This window comes from Chaetodon auriga, chromosome 9 (genome assembly GCF_051107435.1).
Source record: "Chaetodon auriga isolate fChaAug3 chromosome 9, fChaAug3.hap1, whole genome shotgun sequence".
Lineage (NCBI taxonomy): Eukaryota > Metazoa > Chordata > Actinopteri > Chaetodontiformes > Chaetodontidae > Chaetodon > Chaetodon auriga.
Window position 1 is genome coordinate 17,361,856 of NC_135082.1, and position 20,715 is coordinate 17,382,570.

The following is a 20,715-nucleotide window of genomic DNA, read 5'->3' on the forward strand; positions in this document are numbered from 1 at the left end:
TGAACTTGGTATGAATATTTATCCTCTCAGGCACGGACACGTCATCGCCAGGCTCCAGTCTTTGAGGTGCACACACTTATCCACTGCTTTCCCTTCATTGATTCCAAACCAGTGTAATGTACAACACAACCTACGTGGAGGGAACACGTGTACAGTCTAATGCAATGCAACAGCCCTGCAATAAATCTTTACTCTGTAAATACGTACACAGACATTCAAATTAGGATTATTTACGTGGATCCCAAGATGGATATCCCGTAAAGGCATCACAAAATGGATTTTTTTTTCTCTTTTTAATCTCCTGATAGACCGTCTCCTCACTCAGGCCTCTAAACTGATATGAGGTTACAAGCAGACATCCATCACATTATAACAAATAAATTCCCCTCTCAACTATGTTTTCTAGTATTTTCTGGAAAAACACTCACTACATTCTTTAATTGCTTTTTTCTTGTGACCTACATTATAGTTTTGTCTCTTAAAACCTTTAAAATTATTCAAATGAAGTAAGAACCACTCCCCTGCAACTTAGTGCTTCGTATAAAGGGTTAACAAACGAGGTTGGAAAGCACTGTCTTAGGGGATTTACATTCAATAAAGAACATAAGACTTTGATCATTTTTATCGCCAACAGACTCCTGTGATAATACATTTCACAACACGTTCTTGACCAAATAAAAGATTTATTTTGTAAAGTGGTCGAGACAACAGTTTGCTCATATGACGAGATGCAAGGTGTGTTTGTAGCCACAATTTTAGAACAGGAACAATCTGAAAATTATACAAAGCAATCTATAAATGATTTAGCAGAATTAAGTGTATTTTGTAACCGAAATGACACATTAAGGCTGTGTTTTGTGTGGAGCAAATTCTGTATTAACATAATATACACGTGTCATTTCTCTTGTCTTTTTCTAACAGAAACAAATAGTTAGAAACATATCAAGTCTAAAAATATGGTACAAAAGGTAACACATGCACACAGCTATGCTTGTATGAAGTACAGTGATAGCAACTTTGCAGTCCACTCTTGGAGCAATGTAACACAGTATTCTGTCTGTTTTATAGTCTCCATCTATTCGCTGTCATAGTCTCCATCTATTCGCTGTCACCTGCTCTTCACAGTCTGCTCCCCTTTAGAGCTGGAAGCGCCAGCACAGGTGTCCCAGTCTATCTATGTTTTTATGCAGGACGCTGTGGATCGGTGCCACGTATCTTGCCACGTCACCGTCCCTTGAGAAATCCCTGCAGAACAGGCCCTTCTCTGAGTTGAAGACAAACTTCTGAGGCATGGGCCCATTGCCCCTCACGTACTCCCACACAGCCAAGAGAAGCAGCCTCACCTCGAAGGGAGTGAGGTGGGGGAACGCTTCATGGACGTTGGCCAGCACGGGAGGCAGGAGCTGGCCCTCTCCCATGCAGGACACCAGGAGACAGGAGGCCTGGAGGTGCCACCGGGAGTCTGTGGACAACACCTCGCGGGATGCCTCCCAGTGGGCCAACAGAGTGGCCAGGAGGCCTCTGAGCACAGCTGAGCAGTAGCAGAGAGCTGGGCGTCCAGCTGCCACCACCTGAAGTAGAGGGAAGAGCACCGGGTGGGCCTCAAAGCAACGCCGAATATGGATGTCTCGCTCCACCGTAGTGCGGGCGTGCTCTTCCGGGGGCCAGGACAGCTCACCATTGGCCACATCCGGACAGACGTTTTCCACCAATGTCACTGCAACAACCTTAGCTGCCTCGGCGTTGATGGGCATTGGCTCGTCAGGGTCAGATGGTGCTCGGGAGCCGTTGATAGAGCCGTTGAGACCAGAAGAGCTGCAACACTGGACTATGACAGCCAACAGAGTCTGGACGTTCTACAGAGAGAAGAAAATTAAGGTGTCACATTTTCAGTCTTTTATGAGGCAGCACATCCAACATTAAATACACCCACTCACACAGATCTACTTCTACCTAATAAGATTTTGTTTTTCTTCTGTCAAATGCTGACATGAAAGTATAGTTTCAAGTTCAAACTGATCATTGCATTGGCTGCAGTACTGTTATCTAATTCACTTTGCTTGATACTGAGCTCTGCAACAGCTCTCAACTCACCTGGATGACCCCAGATGGGTCAGGCAGGTTGGTGGCAGTGCGGACCTTCAGCCCCTTGCCAATCACCCCGGCATGAAACACAGACCACACGCTGCCGGAAAAGTTGACAGTTGTACCGAATCGACAGTTGATGTCCAGCAAAGAGGCTCCGAGGTCAGGAGACACAGATGGGGAAGTCACGGGAGCACCAGACATGTCTGCGATCTGCCCTCCAAACAGATCAGCGTTGCCTTTATGTAGCGCTCCCTCAACCAGCTGCTGCAGCACAGCTTTGAGAGTGAGCGGAGAATAGGCTGCAAAACGGGACAAGAGCTGGACTGAACAGTTCACCGCATCACATGCCTGCCCCCCGTCTCTCCCCACCTTCCCCCCTTCAACTCTTCTCCGCAGTGTCAGAAAGAAGTGAGTGACAGCGGCACGGGAGAGCAGGAGCAGGTGCGCTGGGGAGGAAGTGCGGGGGAGAGGGCTGCAGGACAGGAGGCGCACTGCAGCGTGAGATACAGCCGGGTCACCATGGAGAAGGAGCGGGCCAAAATCATGGAGGTGTCCTGAGACAGCTGAGCCCACCTGGATGGCCATGGAGGACTGAACACCTGCTGCTCCTCTTCTCTCCTCATCCTGACTCTGGATTGCTGTTGCCAGGTTAAGCAGCAGCTGCCTCAGCTGCCGGGGCCCCAGAGTGTGTGTGTGGATCTGGGCCACACAGCGAGCTACAGCTGCAGGAATGAGTCCTGCCATGCAAGAGGACAGCGTGGTGTGGAGCTGCCAAGCCAGAGCCAACTCCTCTGGGTTGCGGGCCTGCGTGAGTAGCTGGCAGAAAGCCTCAGTGGCCACGCTAGGACCTCCATACACCGACAGCAGACACAGCAACTGGTGCAGCCAGAGGTGACGCTTCCTCTCCAGTCGCAGTGTCTCGGCACAGAGCTCACCAATGTGAGACTGCAGCTCCTCCAGGAAGGGGATAACCCTCTGGGGCTGAGAGGAAGCAGAGTGATGGGGGTTGACCTCCAATCCATCTGAGCGGTTGAAGACCAGTTTGTGGAGATGCAGAAGCAGCATCTGGAGGAGGCGATCGCAACCTTCTCTGACTCCTTCATGAGGGGAGGGTGTAGGGCCGGAGATGATTACCGAGGCCGGCGTCGCTGTGTCTGCTAGAAAACGGAGGACCCGTGCACCTCCTGATGGGCTCTGGCTAATAAGGTGGACAGCCAGCCCCAGCATGTTATCCAATTCCTCTCTGGGGAGGCCCTGTAGCAAGGCCTGCAGGTGGAGCAGGACAGGAGGGCGTAACAGCTCGACCAGCTCTGCAGACACCGCACCAAAGAGATTGGGCGACATTGCTGCCAGCTGCAGCAGAAATGGCACAGCAGCACGACGGAGTTGAGGGGAACTTTCCCAAGATGTTGAGGATGAAGTGGGAGATAGAGGGCTCGATGGACTCAAGCTTTCCTGAAACATCCTGAGTAGCTCCTTCCTGATGCTGTCAGAGTGGTGCGCTGCAAGGTGTCCTAGGATTCCCACCACTGAGCCAATCTTGGGCACTCTGCTGCCTTTATCCACTCCCATCACCATTAGCCCTTGGTCCTTGGCACCATGAGAGCAGAAGTCCTTGAGTCCACATGCCAAGACTCGGCTGATGATGGTCCCTGGGAAGGCGGAGCCGATGTGAGCCACCACCCAGTCAAAATGTGGGGAGTGCTGAACTGAGGTGTCCAACAGTGCATCCACACAGGCGTCAGGGCACCAGGCCAACATGGCGGCCAAACACTGGGAGTAGGCCTCCATGAGGGAGCGGGTGGCAGCACAGGACATCCAGAGCTGCAGCAGCTCGTTGAGGCTGGAGGAGTGGGGGGCCACGCTGCGGCCAGCGTGCTTGCTGCTCAGCTGGCCCAACAAGTCCACAGCCCAGGCAGATACCAGAGGGGCCCAGGCCCGGGGGTTGAGACGGATGAACTCTGACAATACGCCATGGACCTCCTACAGACAAACAGATGTAATTACATTTACAGGGGAATTTTGTGTTTTGTTTTGTCTAAAACCCAAACACATTCAGGTTTGTTATCACATTAGCAGCAAATTCTCATAACTGAGAAACTAGAAATAGAGGATATTTGGCATTTTCGATTATAAAGAGTGATCACATTATCAAAATACTTGCTGACACTAAATACTAATCCACAAGGACTTAATGAAAATGGCCTGTAAATCTGTATCTGGAATTAATAAGAATTCTTATGCGTGTCTTTGTGTCATCGCACCTGTATGATGTCCTCCAGGTTGGAGCTGACCCCAGAAGTGGCATCTCCCTCTGTCTCCAGGTTGTGCAGGAAGGTGGAGACGTGCTCATCGTAAACGCCCCTCAGATGCTCCAGCACCGCCCCTCGACAGGCTGGGACCGAGCGCAGCAGGCGCACAGCACAGCGGGCGTGCTCCCGGACACTGAGCTTCCGGCCCTGAACGGTGTCGACGCCACTGATGAAGGACTTGATCTCCTGGGACAGTTCCTGGGTGCTGGAGGAGAAGGGTGGACATTGATAAATGATAGGGAAATTGAGAAGTTCAGCATCCACAAGCAGGAAATGATGAGGAAAAAGAATGACGTCTGTGCCTGTATGTGTGAGAAGGGATCCAATTCAAAACAATGTTAAAGATGGTTGGCAACTAATTTCAGCATCAATTAGTTGGGTCTATGTTATGATGCACTGTACACGCTATGGCAACGTTACATTATAAATCCCACTATGGCGATCAAATCAAAGTAATAACTTGCAGTTTAATCTATAAATAAAATAGTTGTCAGTTACAGCACTAATCGGCTGATTATTATCTTAATTTATTGTTTAGTCTACCTTTTCTGAATGCATTGATTAATCACTTAGTCCAAGTGGACCTCTTCATCATGTTTAGTTAATTAATTAACTATCACTACAGAAAAAGGAGGACAGGATATCTTTGTAATTAATTAGGTTGAATTGGTTATGCTAGGCATTTTTGCACGTGTTTAACATTCGATTATCAAAAAAGTTACAAATTATTTATCACTTGAGCTCAACAAAAATATTAATAATGGAAATAATTATAAAAATGTATTGCAGCCTTAAAGTATAATTCACTGAAATCTTGTATAAAATAAAAATACTCAACATTTGCTGGATTCTACTACTCAAATATTAGCTTTTCTCTTATCAAAATCAGTTCAAAGTATTTAGGGGATGTTGTTCAGGATAAATAAACACTGTAAAACAATCTATTGGGCTCCAACAACTTGTAAATGTGTAAATGCTTTTGTTTAATAAAGCGAATGAATAATCGATTAACTGAGAAGTCCTGAACGCAGCCCTGACGTCTGTTAATCCAACGACTTTCAACATGAGCCGGCTCAGTTCAATACCAGTGGCCCTTTCATTTCTGCGCAGTTAACTTAAAAACAAAATTAAAAACCATGCGCTAAACTGACTTTACGGTCTAAATGTACTTGTGTCAGTCCAGCCGCTTCCTCTCCAGCAGCACTCACCTCAGGGCAGTCTGCGGTGTGTGAATGTGTGAGCTCTGCATCGCTTTCAGCGGACTCCCGTCAAACACCACAGACATCGTTTGGTCTTTCAACATGAAAGTGTCACATTAAATCCACCTCTCGGGTCCGGGGCTTCGACGTGAGCGATACAGACAGCTTTTTCTTATTTTCTCTGGCCAATTTCGGAACAAAAATACAGGGAAAGGGCGCTCCACAGCCGGAAGTTGGGACTTCTTCGCTGTTTAAAAAAAACCGAACCGTTCTAGACAGCTGACGTCACTGGCGACATCTAGTGGTGCATATATATATTTTCGTTTGACAAGTAATAATTCTGTTTCCTAATTCTGTCTGTAAATTTAGATTTTATCTAATTCTCAAACGAGCAAAATGCATTTAAATAAAGCTTTTTCAATCTTACTTAATATATTATTCCATTTATTTATGTCTACCGTTTTATGTTCCATCTCACAATGCATGTGCTACACTTTCATGTAATTACCATTTTAATCTCAGACTGTGTAAGCAGGTCCTCACCAAAATGCTAAATGAAGTCCAACCCACAGAGCAGCAGCAGGACCTTGTTTGGGTACAAACAGTATAAAAACAGAAATGTCTTTAACATTAGAGACATGAAATGTATTGTATTTGCCTGTAAGAAGGGTAATCAGTTGAGCAGTCAGGGGAATAAAATTAAGATAAGCCAATTCTGCTACTTGTAAACAAATAAAGCAGAAGTTACAGACCGTTTTAGAGGTGTTGAACTCAACAGCACCACAAACTACAGCCTCCATAAGGATCACACAGTACAGAACAGTAGAACTCTCATGAAGGCAGGATTCACTGTAGGACTCCTGTATGAGACTGTGCAAGGAGGGCTGAATCGAGGGCAGTGGGACTTGGTTGCAGAAACTTGAAAACGCTTCGCCTCTCATCTCACAGGCTTCTTCAGTTCTAAGTGACTGCCGTGAAGTCCCATGTTAGTATCTGTTTAGTCGTTATCATGGAGACCATGGTTGTGGATGGCTGTGTGACCGTCCTAAAGGTTATCACGTGCGGCCAACTGTGAAACGTTGTTAAATTATCTGAAAAGGGGTGAAAGGACTTTTATTATTTTTAGCTGGGTGTCCTTAATAAACTAGCATCCGTGTATTCTGTATTTATTTTGCAGAAATTGTGAGTTTAGTCTGTAGGAGCTTACATGTTGACGTTTGCTCGATGCTTTTATTCTGAAGGTCGCGACAGAAAAGCGCACTTATCAGCTGATCGCTCTGAGCTGAGCTTTGGTGTCGAGGTCTTTGGTGGCGTCAGTGACATTACACGACTTGAGTGGACGTGGTCGTCAAAGGTAAGAAGACGGACTGTCTAAACATTGACATGAACTGAGTAATGTCCGCCGAGGCCCGTTTTCGTGATGCGACGGTGTTTTATAGCCTCAGTAAACAGCCATAAAACAGATGAAGGCATGTGGATGATGGAAAACACTGTCGATCAGTTGATGCTAATCACGATGCTAGCGTTCGGCTTCTTTGTGGTTTTCGTCGTTTGCTAAAACGTTAAATGGGGTTTTATCTCGTTTTTCTCTTTTTTGGGGATGAAATGATGCATTTCGTGTCCATTATAGCGGGTTGACATTGACATTTAAACGATGTAAAATCGTTAATCAAAGCTGGCTGCAGTTAGAAACATCCCAAAGTTCGTAGGTGGAAAAGTAAGACACTGATGTTACTGTCTCATTTCTACTGTTTCTTTCATTGTACGTGGACTTCTTCACAACAAATTGCTTATATATCGGCCACCACTCAGTTTAATACATTATTAAATATACCAATATAAAACTAATGCAGGCTACCACAGTCCTGCAAGAAATCGTGGAGGTTTCTAACCTTTATGGAGGTTATTTTAACCACTTTTTGTGGAAACTGTTTTCGAGAGATGTTCATGAAACTGAAAGGAGTCTGCGTCTGTGTGTCTATCCCATTTATGTGGAAGAGGTGAGGCTCTTCTCGCCTTTCCTTCGTATACGCTGTGTGCTTATGTAAGTGTTTGAAATGGTTTGTCCACGAAGGTGCCGAAAGAGAAACCAGTCCAGAGTTTCCGGAGAAGTCTGACATGGCCCCAACACTGGTGAGGAAATGATCACTTAATGACAATATAGACTATTAGAATTTAGTGTTTTTTGTTTGTTTGTTTGGTTTATTATAGCTCTCACTGTGTGTTTCATTATGCGACTTTTATAGCATGTGCCCAAAGTATTATTTTAAATAGCATTTATTTCTTCATCCAGGCTTTTTTCCATGATTTATCTTCATTTAACCCAGATTATGTCAGAGTCCGGTCGGGTCAAATGTCCTGCAGTTGTTGCCAAACAGACTGTGTTGCAAAGTCAAACATGTTTTTTTCCTCTTATTTCCTAATCCAAGTATGATGAGAAACCGGAGCCTGGGGACTTGATAGAGATCTTCCGGGGCACCTATCAGCACTGGGCCGTGTATGTTGGCGATGGCTTCGTTGTCCACTTGGCACCACCCTGTGAGTCTCCCTATAATGTCTGTCTGGACCGCTACCCCCAGATCCTAACCCGTCACAGTCTGGAACAATCACAGCCTTATATGACAGCCCACATTCACTGTCACGTGTTTAGATTGTCTGTTTGGTTGAACTGAGTTTGTATTTAATAATATTTGCAAAAAGAACAACATGTGTTGCAATATTTAGTGCAAAAACTCACACAAATGACATGCTTTTTATTCATAGCTGAGGTCCCGGGTGCAGGTGCCAACAGCATGATGTCAGTCCTAACTGAGAAGGCCATGGTGAAGAAAGAGGAGCTGTGGGACGTGGTGGGAACAAACCAGTGGAAGATCAACAACAGCCTGGACGCGGAGTACAGGCCGCGCCCGGTCCACATCATTCTGAGGGAGGCCTGCGCGCTGGTGGGCGAGGAGCTGCCGTACTGCGTCTTCAGGGGGAACTGTGAGCACTTCGCAAACGAGCTGCGGTACGGAAAAGCAGAGTCCCGGCAGGTCAGTGGACCCACGATACTCTTCTATGTGCAAGACTCCTTTTAGGGCCGGGCTGAAAAACAGACGGGGGAATGATCACAGACAGAAATAATAAAACAAAATAATCTGCTCTAAGCATAAATTTGAAGTTGTTTCAAACCTTGGAAGAAGCAAACTGTTTTCACATCTGGTGTTATATGTGTGGATCCTTTAATTCGTCTGAAAAAGTCTGTTACAGGTCAGAGATACCAAATAATGCCTGATACACACACTTGTAGATAAAAAAATACATGTTTAATATTTAAGTATGTTAGAAATATGTGCGATATCTGCTGATCATTACATTATAATGGACAAAGGTTCCCAGACTGCTCCTTTTATCCCTGCTCACTCAACAAACCATGTGCGTTTCCCTCCGCAGGTGCGTAAGGCAGGGGAAGCGGTCATGGTCGCAGGTGTGGCTGCGGCGGTGGGTCTGGGGATTGTGGCTCTGGCAGGAGCTCTGTTTGGAGGCAGCAAGAAAGAAAACAAGAACACGCAGTGATACAAGTCACCGGTTCAGGGGCTTGATTAACAGATCACCAGCAAAGCCTAACTGGAACTTCAAACGCTGTCCGATTTACACGCAGCCATCTGTGATTTAGTGAGACATTTCCTGCATCTGTCCCTCACACCTGTGTTTGAATAACAATGCCAGGATGGTTGGTTTGTTTTTCAAAGGTTTCTACAGACGGCACATACAAGCACAACAAACTATGTTTCCAGTAATTAATCAAATTGCCAAGATGAAATATGAGTAAGTGTTTTACTTTGAAATTTTTGAAGATTTTGTAGAGGACACTAGATATTTTTGGACTGTGATGGTTTGGTTGGGGGGATCTTTTCAGTGGTTTCCTGGTAGCTGCTCATGACTAAATATTATTAATGACTTGAAGTCGAATCTAAATGTCTCTGGAGTCTAAAATGGTGATTCTTGTTAGCAAATTCTTAATGCAACCGAAATGTTTGACATAATTAAAATAAACTAATCTGATATTGTAGTTATATATCACAGAAAAGCCATATAATGTCATACACACTACTACCTACTATTTATTGTTAGACTGTGTTGACGAGCTGAGGGTCCTGGGCTGAAAGATGACTAAACTAATTCAACACTTAATGCACTTTTCTCATGAAGTATCACCTCTGAGTTCACAGTTTAACAGGAATTTATAAGGGTTTTCTCCCTCTGACATTTAACTGTTTGTAATTGTTTTGAATAAAGAATAATTTGTGATTGTGGATGGTGGTCTTTCTTTGTGCGACACAGAGCCCCCTCACACAGGGCTGTAGACCAGGCTGGTTTCAGATGGAGAGAATTTGTGAAATGTTGGACATTTTCGGGAAAATAAGTGTGATCTTGCAGAAAGCCTCTCTTTTATTAAGGGATAGTGGCCCTTTTTAAGTCATGATACCTGAAATCATCCTGATGACCCTGAATATAAACTTGACTGTTTGACCTGATAACATACACACAGGTTTAAATGGCTATTAATGGTAAATTTCCAGACCTGCGGCTCGTTTGATGGTAAACGCTGTGTGTGTATAAATAGCCAATGACTTTCTTGGCTCTTGAGAGACCCCTGTACAGCAAAGGATATAAAAAGATATCCAGACACAGCTGCCAGGAAAATTAGTCATCATGCAAAAACGCAAGCAACTTCAGCTGAAATCAAAGACCAACACCAAAGCTTACAATGTGAGAAGCAAGCTCGACGAGCCTCAAAACTTCTGTCGTTTGAAGAAATGACACCAAAATTAAACTTTAAGGTCACAATCAAAGAACGAATGTTCCTCATCTTACAAATTCTGCCGAGGGTGTGTGAGAACATAACAATGACAGCTGTTTTTTTTGGCTGGCTGATTGCACTGTTTTCCCCCTGCGTTCACCCCCAGCCTGCTTTTCCCTCCACACGTTGTCCCCACACCTACCCAGCTTCAGCCTTCATAGTCTGGTCCTGTTCCCAGTGTTTTCCTCAGTCAATCAGCTGATTCCCTCTTCTGGAGTTTCATTCACCTCATTCCCCTCACCTGAGTGTCTCCACCCACCTCTCCACCTGCTCCTCATCCCCTCATTAGTTTAGTTTAGCCTTATTCAGGCTGCCAGTCCACATCTGTGTTGCAGCATATCCATATTGATTTTAAATTGTAGAGGAGGCAGAGATCTCAGAGATGGAGACCTTAACCCATCCTCCTGAAGTCAACTCACTAAATTCGTGGCTCACTGGTAAGGAGGAATATTAGTACAGCCTTTAAAGAATAAACATACATTTCTTTTAATGATATTTATTTGTAGAATAGCTCACATGCTACATGATTTGGGTTCTCTGTAAAAGGTTGCATCCAGTCCTCCTTAGTCCATCAACAGAGCACAGTTCCCTTACCTGACCCGACCACCCCGTACCAGGACATTAGCTCCAGTGGTGAGGGTCACCGATTGTGTCAGCTAGTCTATCTAAACAGCATCTTACACCAAACCCAACAACACCACATCCAGCACAGACGGGAGATGTGGGGTTACACTGAAAGGTTTGATGAAAACACAGAATCTGCTGGTGGGAGGAATGTCACAGTTCTTGGATGTGATCCTACAGAGCAGATCTGCAATTAAATAAAAGGCACAAATAAAAGAGTAAAAGCAACTTCTATGTCTCTCCTTCGCCTTAACCACACCCAATACTGCCAAAAAGGACTGATGGGGAAATCTTGCTTCCTCAGATGATCCCAAAAGGTTTTAGTGAGATCTGCAGGATTATCCAGGCTCAACTGTATGACAGGACCTTCATAAGATTTCAAAATAAAACTCATGACCCCTCCACCACAGCACTACCCCACAGAGGACACAGAAAATGACATGTAAACGCATGCATGTGAAACCAGTTCCCCAGGCTCAATTTACCTACTTATCCCCACCATGTGCTCGTCACGCGTCTGCAGTGCTGTACATGTACTGATCTGATACCAGTCAAATGTGCCCTGTTAGCCCAGTTCAGTACAGTACAGTAAAATACAGTGTTGTACGTGTAAAGTAAACTCAACACAGTTGTAGTTCTTTGCCATGAAACCTTTTGTTAGGCCACACAAAAACACAAGTGCATGCATGGATCGATTTTAAGTCATGAATCTGTAAGTTAGTGACAGCTGAACTAAAACATTCATATCCACTGTGTGTGTGTGTGTGTGTGTGTGTACTGAAAAACATTCAGTATAATAATACATTTGAAATCTGTTACATATATTTCTCATTTAAAAAAAAAAGTGTCATTTCTTCATGTCATTTCGAGACAAGATGCACCATTTATATACATTAACTTTACAGCTGAAACATTATGAGCTATGTATTAAAAACAAAAAAAAAAAAAAAAACAGGGGGGACATTTTGTGTGACCAATTCTGCTGCAAGGAGTGCTGCTGCACGTCTCTCTGGATTTTCACTTTTCTGTCTCTGCATGTGTTTCAGCTCTGCCATTCACAATAATGCATTTGCAAAGCACTGGATTGTTGCTTTTTCACCATCTGGCAGGAGTAGAGTCATCTACTGACCAACCACAGTGTTTTCCTCTGCTCAACCAACAAGGCACCTCTATCACAGCGACTGCTCACAGTATTTCCTCCACTGCTAACATTTCTGTCGGGTCCTTTGTGGAATGTCTCTGGGTCCAGTCCCCGTGGTCCATGTTCCTCCAGCTCCATTCTCACCCTCAAATCGTTCTTTGCATCCCCGATCAGTCCAGCTTGCGCGCGCCAAGTTTGAGAGGACCTTTAGCAGCTTTGCGCTCCGCCCGTTTGGCCTCCAGCTCTTTCCTCCTCTCCTCCCGTTTCTTCTTGGACAGCTCGGCCTTGCTGAGACCTGGTTGGATATGAATACGGAGGAAGTTAAAGTGAAGTAACACAGCATCACGTGTGCACACAAGGTTGGGTCTGTTACATGAGTAAGTGAACTGTTTGCAGCTCATTTTGAGCTAATAAAGGTTCATATTTGTGGTAAGAGGGGCAGCTCAGAGACTTACCCTGGTTTCCATCCACTGACTCCCAGCTCTCCTCAGCTCCCCAGTCTCCGGTAGCCTCTGCACCCCAGCCATCGCCAGCCTGACAAGGACAAAACCCAACACACATCACTGAGCTGAAATGTTTGTACTGTCAAGATGTTCCTTTTCATTGTCATGTTTTCCCAACCGACACAGCAACTTTTCCTCCAGAGAAAGCAATACTTTGACCTAATTTAAAGAAAAAGGTTTACATTTTGGTAGATAAGCGTATTCACTTGCTGAGCACTGCATGTGAGGATGGATACCATGACTGTTCACTTTACATAGTCAAAGTGAGCTGATGATTACCTTAGCTTTGCATAAAGAGCTAAAACAGGGGGAAACAGCTAGCTTAGCTATGAAAGCTAGCTCAGCACACAACTCCCCATGAAACCATACCTTATCAATCTTACACTTCAAGTGTTGTGCGGTTCAGACTAATGAGATACATGTTAATGTGAGCTTCAGAGGCTGTGGTTAGGTGCACTGTTTTTAACCTTTGGACAGAGCCAGGCCAGGTGTTTTCCCCATGTCTCCTCCTCCTTTATGCCTCTACCTCCATTTGTAAATCTGATCATTGCAGTTTACAGTTATAAACATTTGGCCACACAACAACATACACTTCAACAAACAAATTAATAATGATGCAGAATGTTTTAGCCTTATTAATAAGTTTTTCATCACTTTCAGGATTCAAATTTTCTGACAGTTTCAAATCAAATCAACACTAATTCAATTTGTCTATCTCTCGCCCTCCTGTCTTTTCGCCTCCCTCACTCCTCACCGTGGAGGCTGCCGTGCTGGCTGTGTTTCTCTGCGATATGCTACCGAACATGTCGTTCTGATTGGCCCCCTTGGCTGCGTTGCCGCTGTTGTCCCAGTTGTAATCGCTGGCTAAGCGCACCCCTTCGGGCAGGGAGAGCGTCGTGTTGGTCAAGGTTGTGTCTGTGTCCTCCTCGCCCCAGTCATTGCCCCAGCCTTCCTCGCCCGCAGAGCTCAGACCCTGCCCTTCCTTCTCGTTGGACCAGCTGTCGTCAGCGTCCCAGCCTGAGCTGCTCCAGTCAGAGCTCTGCTTTTTCACCGCTGCAGACGCCGACGACCGGCCCACCTAGATATTGGAGAGAAGATAAATGATTGACGTGAAAACTAAGTGAAATGATAGAAACAGCTAAAAGAAAGAAGAACACTGACTACGAACTTCTTTTCCGCTACTACATTCTTCCCGTTTACCTGTATGCACCAAAGCCCACTCAAATGTGATTGGTCAATTCTACTCACACTACAAATGGAAACCAGAATACTGTCACATTCAGGTATCTTTTTATAGAGATTTTGTTGTTAGTGGCATTAGAAGGAGCAGTGTTAGCACTAAAGGCAGTACTGTAATATGGATCCAAATTCAAGGGCTCGTACTCTGTCACTGGCCTTCTTTTTGGATGCTGCCATTCCTGACCAGTCACTGTTCCAGTCATCTGGCTCAGTGTGAGCCTTCTCTGGCTCCTAGAAGAGAAAGAGTCAACAATTTATGAAATATGAAATTACACTTATGTCACAACATACTCTCACATACTGTACTGTTTCTCAGTACTCAAAAGTGATGAAATCCTACCTCCAAACTTCCCCAGTCCTCCTCTTCATCCCAGCGGTCACCTATTGGCTCATCATCATTGTCTGTTACTTCAAGAGTCTGTGATTGGTTGGCACGTTGAGAGGCTGCATGGTGAGTCAGAGAGGCTTGTGGAGTTTTATCTTCAGAACCTGTGGTGGAAATAAAGGTTTCAGATAAACTATTTGTGACTTCTTGAAGGAGATACCACTTATTATACATGATCATTGTGTGTTTACATGTCTTGGGGGTCATTACATGTGTGAATAAAGCCATTAGTGGCTCCAGAGGGAGCTGCATGAAATGTGATAAATTGCCTCTAGTAATGTCAGTTGGGTCAGGGTTGCCTGAGGCTGAAGACAACAAGTTTGAAAGTGAAAAAAATCTGGAGGTGTGGAGTTAGAGAATCATGACCTTATCAGACCTCATTAGCCACAACTAGAATAACACACCCAAGTGTCAACAAGGAAGAATAATGTGTGTAATAAAAAAGAAGATAACTCTGGCTTTGCTGTATTGATTTCAATCCTCTTTTAAAAACTATCCACCGTGAGTCCAACTATGTTATGAGAGTCAAGCAAATCAAATGTGACCCTACCAGATGCAGGTGCGTCATCAGTGGCACTGATAAGGCTGGTATTGTTGGCAGGCTCGCTGCCCTCAGCTGCTGGCCCCCCTTCAGTCCCTGGAGCGTTGCGGATCAGCTTAGATGTTAGCGAGGACATGCCGGTCACGGCCCAGCCGGCCCAGCTGGAAGAGGCACCTGCAGGCTGAGCGCACGACGCTACGTCCTTTTCTGCAGGACAGACGGGACAGAATATCAGAAGTATTTATTCTCCTTATATTTGAGCGAGCAGCAGAAATTGAGGCAGGTCTAGAAACAAATACGTAAGATGTTATCACTAGTTTGAGACATTAAAGTAGAGAGCAGACTTTACAGCTCAGTGCAGTGAGTTATCTGTTACCTATATCAGCCAGCTTAGTGGGGTCTTCTGACACAGTCTCCAGCTTGGAAAGGAAACTCTTGATGGCTTTAAATGCCTGACAGAGAGAGAAAGACATCCTGAGCAGAAATACATCAGCACATTCCAGCAACGACAAAAAACAGGCTACAGAGGTTGAACATCAGTATAAAAGGTTGAATTTATAAGCCAGAGGTGGTTACTGTTGCGGGTAATACATGAGAGTACTCATATCACTGCATTTACTACTATGTTGCTCTTGCATGTTCTTCAGCACTTGTAATTCACTTGAATCCAGCCCAACCTTTCTTTACAATCTGTGTGACAGGACCATGATTAAAAATGAATGAGGTGTTTTGCTGCTGATGAATAACAATCTAAATACTCTTCATATATTTACATTAAATATGGAGCAACTATATCCCAGAGCATAAGCAAACTGATTTCTTATCTCCACAGCGATAATTTATCAGTCACTCTTAGTTACTCATGTGTACCTGGTCCCTGACGCTCTTATCGGGATCAACCGTGATGGTGCAGAGCGTGGGCAGGATCCGGGCGGCGATCTCTGTTACACTGTAGTAGTTGTGTGTGGCGGCAAAGCCAAGAACTCCAGCGGAGCGTGAAGCTGGGAAGGGGTCTTTAGTGGCTCGTGAAAAGGCAGAAATCAGAACACGTTGACGGGTCTGTGAAGAGAAGGACAATCAAATTCCTCCACTTGAACAGATTGTTTGCTGGACTTTGGTACAAGCATTTAGCATGAAATGCATAAGTGTTGCACAATGATGTGGGTGTATTTTACCCCGGCATTGAGGTAGGAGGCGATCTTTCCCAGGCATACGGTGGTGTTGCACCGGATCGGGCCTTGTTCGTCTCTGGCCTGCAGCCGAGCAAAGTGACGCATCAGCTCCTGGTTCAGATTGGTCTCGTTCAGCTTGGGAGCCAACAGCAACATAGACTGGAGGTGGGGAGGGAGAAACAGACAAGAGTTGTGGCTACAGCAGGCTGACAACATCCAGTACACAAGTAATATGTCATAACACTCCTGGTTTGTGGTTGTGTTTAGGCAAACTACCTTCACAGTCTGTTCTCTGATGGCAGGGTTGGTGTCCGTGAAGCCGTGGACAACATGAGGGAAAATCTGGGAATTGACTGCTGCCTCATTCAGATACTGAATGAACTGCTCCATCTGAGACAGAGAGAAGAAACAATGCCAGAGCAAATAAACGCTTTTATCTTATTATGCATGCTTAAAAATGGCAGTTTTTCCTCTCACTTTTACGTTGTTGTTCTTTCCTTGTCCTAGAGCTGCAAAGACTTGTTGATGAATGGTACATGGAAAGATAATAAAACAAAAACTGGACCACCCTATGAGATAGTCAGTGCCGAGATGAAACGGGGCTTACATACCTGCTGCAGCAGCCGTATCCTCATGGCTCTGTCCGTGGAGGAAAACATCTTCACAATAACAGGGATGATCTTCTGTTGATACTCTTCTGCTGACAGGAACTTTCCCACCTGGCAGACAGACAGAGGGAGATAAAATAAGGGAGTTTTTTAAAAAAGTGGGTGGAGGGGGCCTGAAATGAAGTGTGCCCTCAGATACTAATACCAGAATAACTGTGTCTTACTTTGACTTGGAAAAGGGTTTTGTTTATGTTTTACTTTGAAATGATCAGTGATGTTTGGTACAACATCTGATTGACATTAAAGTTGCCTAGGGAGGTAAGGATTCACCTTGAAGAGCGGTGTGAGGACTACAGCGCCTGCGTTGCCAAACTCGAAGGCGGTGAGCAGCTGAGGCAGGACCTTGTGTTTGCAGAAGTCTTCAGGGAAGGAGTCTAGATTGTCGCTCAGATCCTGGAAAAACTGCTGCTTCTCAGCCGGCTCCTTGATCTGGAGAGAATGTTTAAATTCCACTAATATTACAATCAATTACAGCATTATTAGTTATACTAAGGTACAGTCTCCAGTGGTACTTGCTTTTAACTGCTTAATAAAATTAAACAATGACCCCAACATGATAGTCCCATTCAAACTTGATCCACTTCTATCGTGATATTCTAGACTGTGACTTCACTGGTGAGATCTGATGGTGGCACTAATACAAACACCACTGTTAGACATGATAAAGGTGTGTCTTAATGCAAGTCTGTGGACCTGTATCTCCTCCAGGAAAAGGTTACTCTCCACAAAGCTGTTGCTGAGGAACCCCCCAGGTGCTCTAGAGTTCTGGAGAAAGCGGGCTGGATTGGGCCGAGCTCGGGGGTTAGCCCCCACCAGCTCACAGTAATGAGGGACCAGGACCTTGGGGATCTGTGAGGACACGAGAGAGAAAACACAACGCTGTGAACATCATTTCTCCATCTCACAAACAAAGATCACTTTCAGCGTCACTGTAACCACAATGAAACAGGAGGCTAAATTCGTTGCTTGAGGGCAACTGAGCAAGAACACATGCATCTTATTCACAGTCTCTGCTAACTCTTCCCACGCTGGCTTTGACAAAGCTTCTTCTTTACCTTTGTTACAATCTTTGCGTTGTAATAAAGCTACTTCAGGCAAATTGTGATTTGTCACACTGGGCTGTATAAATAAAACTGACTTGACTAAAATATCTGCCCTTTAATGCAACATAAACAACAGAATCATGGAAAGATTTTGTAGTATGACACTATTATACCAGTATCTTGGCCAGAATACTGAAATACTGAATACTAGAAGATTATCTGACATTACTACAACGTATGTTGAACACCTTCAACAACACCTTGAAGTATCTACAGAAGATTGAAGTGGAAACACACCATTGAATCTATGAAAATTGTGCAGTAATTACACAAAGGAACTGTCCAGGTATCGTACCTTTCCCAGTGAACGAAGAGAGGACGTGCGAGGCAGCGGCCCATTGAATACCTCCCAGATGAGACAGCCTAGCCGCCACACCTCCCCTGCCCTGCAACACACAGTTCAATACAATTCTCCAGATATTCTTGTTGCTGCTCCCCTTTTCTTCCTGTATAACATATTATTATATTTATGGCTTGCTCTTGTTGTATTTTTATACCCCTCTCTTACCATTTCTCTCCACTGCTATTGGGCATCTCTGGGGGGTCATATTTCTCCATGTCTGGGTAAACAGCCTTGGGAGAAGGGAGTGAGACCCCGCTCGGATCACCCTGCTCAGGAGCCACATGGTCGAGGGCACCGAGCTTCCACTCCCCAGCTCGATCCACAAAAACAGACCACACACCCAAGTTGTTATGGAGCAGGTGGCAGTCGTTAATCAGGAAACTCAGAGCTTTCTGTGGGAGGAGGCAAACGGCAGGAGTGGAATAAGAGCTGACAGAACTATGATTCCTCTGATAGTGTCAGGTGGCTCCTGTCCTTACCACTATCTGGTGCAGTCCCCAGGAGACCTCCAGGTCCCCAGCTCCACCCTTCTCTGCCTGGGCTTTCAGGTGGACTGCCAGGGGTGTCACCTGCTCAGTAACCAGATAGAGGCTCTTCTCTGTCTGTGAAACAACCACAAGTAAAATCAACTATTATTTCTATTATTTTAAGTGTGTGTTTGAAACTATTGTGTATGTTTTCTTGTTTTACTTATTACCATTTTCAGTGCTAAAATACTCAATGGCTGAATGACACTCAGCGTTTCATACTAAACATGACTGTTTTCACCACAGATTTTTAGTAATAGGCAAAATCATACTGTATACTGTATATTTATATGTAATAGATACACCATGTTCAAGTGTATAATAAACAACACAGCATAACTGGATGATTGGATAGCATATTTTAGGATCTTGTAGAGCACAAAGAACTGAGAGAACAATGTAAGAATCTACTCACATTGTGTAGTACAACATTCAACTCACTACAACTTTTGTACAAATGCTACACACTATATTCACACTCACCTCTATCTGAATGTAAACAGGTAGAGAAAAGCAGATAGACACCAATTATATGTTAGTTAGATGAGTAAACACACTACTTTAGGAATAATGGTCGTGTGTGGAGAGCGACAAATGGGTGCCAAATCAGTCTCACACGCTAACAAACATATACCTCCAATCCATCGACATAAGCCAGGATGTTAGGGTGGCGCAGGGTCTTCATTCGCTTGAAGGCAGCCTTGGCTAGTTGGGTTTGCTGCTCTGTTCCTTGTGTTACCTCGTACACAAACACCGACACTGGTTCTCCATTGGTCTGAGGAGACAGGGTGGGTTGAAATGAATCACTCACTGATTGACATGCGATATTTAACCCATAAACGTTACCATGCTATACATTTATGTTTTGTCATCAAATCAATGAGGAAATTAATTAAAGTTTAAATTCAGAACGATCATGTTTAAAGAAATGACCATAAACATGATGGAATCAGGAAGTTGGTGCTTGTTTGTCATTATCCGGCCCTGCAGTGATGATGCTGACAGTGACGGTCAGATTGAGCCGCTTACCGATAACAGTGAGGACAGCTGGTTATGTGAAGTGCTGTTAGTGATGGGGGACGGAACCTCTGTTTATGTGATAAAACATTTGCTTGAAAACGATTCTAATAACAGTTGAAAACTCTGCTAAAACGAGGTGACGTGGCGAGAAATACGTGTCTGTCCCTGGGAGTAAACAAAGCCTGACCTCACTTCGTTAGCAAAAACTAACGATACGTAAAGAAAGCAGAAAAACGCAATGACCACTGACAATGACTCAGGGAGAAAGATACCAATATATCTGACATGCACCCAGGCCGATTTGACACAGAATGTTGAGTCTAAATGCTAAATCAAAGTAGCGAACAGACACTAACGCTAGCTAGCCGGCTAAGTGACAGGCCTCCATAACCAAGCGGGCTAACTGCCCGTTAACGCAGGATCGTTAGCTCTCTGCCTCTTTTACCTTTCGCTTCCCCCGATGTAGAGTCCATATTCCAGACTTTTCTTGGGTGTCTGGAAGAATTTCATATGCGAAGTCTTTGACAGGATCCCTGGCAAAAAAGGACCACATCTCCTCTTTCCTCCACACCTCATCAAACACACACACACAGCGACAGGAGAACTACACAGAGTACTAGAAGAAGCTAGCTAGCAAATGGCACGCTTGTAAAATGGCTCCGTGTAAACTTTGTTTGTACACATTGGTTCCGCGGTAGGTTGATTTTCTGTGCAAGTGTTCAAATTAATTAAGAATAACATTGTGAGTGAAAACTGCTTCAGATGAAATTCAACCTTGATCAATTAGTCTCAATGTCTTCGTAAAGTCACAATCTGAAATTCTGTTCAAGCCCCTTTTTAGTAAATCACAACACAATCTTGATGAGGAGGCCACAGGGGTGCAAGCTAGAGACCAGGACCCTTGGAAAGAAGGCCTGATACTGGTGGAGAGAGAAAGAGGTGGACCCCAAAAATAACAAAAAGGTACTTGGAAATGATTTACGGCGAACTCACCTCCATCATTAACT

At 44.6% G+C, this 20,715-nt stretch overlaps 3 protein-coding genes across 4 annotated transcripts; 1 reads left to right on the top strand and 2 right to left on the bottom strand.

The window, feature by feature from the left end:
- Positions 1-295: 295 nt before the first annotated feature.
- On the bottom strand, positions 296-6,224 carry ints5 (integrator complex subunit 5). The gene is made up of 5 exons (XM_076738383.1): positions 6,108-6,224; positions 5,609-5,846; positions 4,353-4,605; positions 2,095-4,071; positions 296-1,856 (listed from the first exon to the last, which is right to left on the bottom strand). The coding sequence occupies exons 2-5, from the start codon at positions 5,701-5,703 to the stop codon at positions 1,137-1,139; spliced, it is 3,045 nt and encodes a 1,014-aa protein (XP_076594498.1). The 5' UTR covers positions 5,704-5,846; positions 6,108-6,224; the 3' UTR covers positions 296-1,136.
- Positions 6,225-6,840: 616 nt separating this feature from the next.
- LOC143326309 (phospholipase A and acyltransferase 3-like) lies at positions 6,841-9,894 on the top strand. The gene is made up of 5 exons (XM_076739880.1): positions 6,841-6,953; positions 7,674-7,732; positions 8,029-8,137; positions 8,363-8,631; positions 9,032-9,894. Exons 2-5 carry the CDS (start codon positions 7,718-7,720, stop codon positions 9,152-9,154), a joined length of 516 nt encoding a protein of 171 aa, XP_076595995.1. The 5' UTR covers positions 6,841-6,953; positions 7,674-7,717; the 3' UTR covers positions 9,155-9,894.
- Positions 9,895-11,701: 1,807 nt separating this feature from the next.
- scyl1 (SCY1-like, kinase-like 1) lies at positions 11,702-20,358 on the bottom strand. Of its 2 annotated transcripts, none has more exons than XM_076739159.1 (18): positions 20,154-20,358; positions 19,323-19,463; positions 18,641-18,763; positions 18,327-18,553; positions 18,114-18,204; positions 17,409-17,564; positions 16,986-17,144; positions 16,659-16,766; positions 16,324-16,437; positions 16,051-16,206; positions 15,746-15,934; positions 15,252-15,327; positions 14,885-15,082; positions 14,290-14,438; positions 14,094-14,180; positions 13,465-13,788; positions 12,663-12,741; positions 11,702-12,502 (listed from the first exon to the last, which is right to left on the bottom strand). In XM_076739159.1, exons 1-18 carry the CDS (start codon positions 20,259-20,261, stop codon positions 12,378-12,380), a joined length of 2,610 nt encoding a protein of 869 aa, XP_076595274.1. In that variant the 5' UTR covers positions 20,262-20,358; the 3' UTR covers positions 11,702-12,377. The 2 variants fall into 2 exon arrangements, with proteins under 2 accessions (XP_076595274.1, XP_076595273.1); XM_076739158.1 differs by having other exon boundaries at positions 19,317-19,463; positions 20,154-20,333.
- Positions 20,359-20,715: the final 357 nt, after the last annotated feature.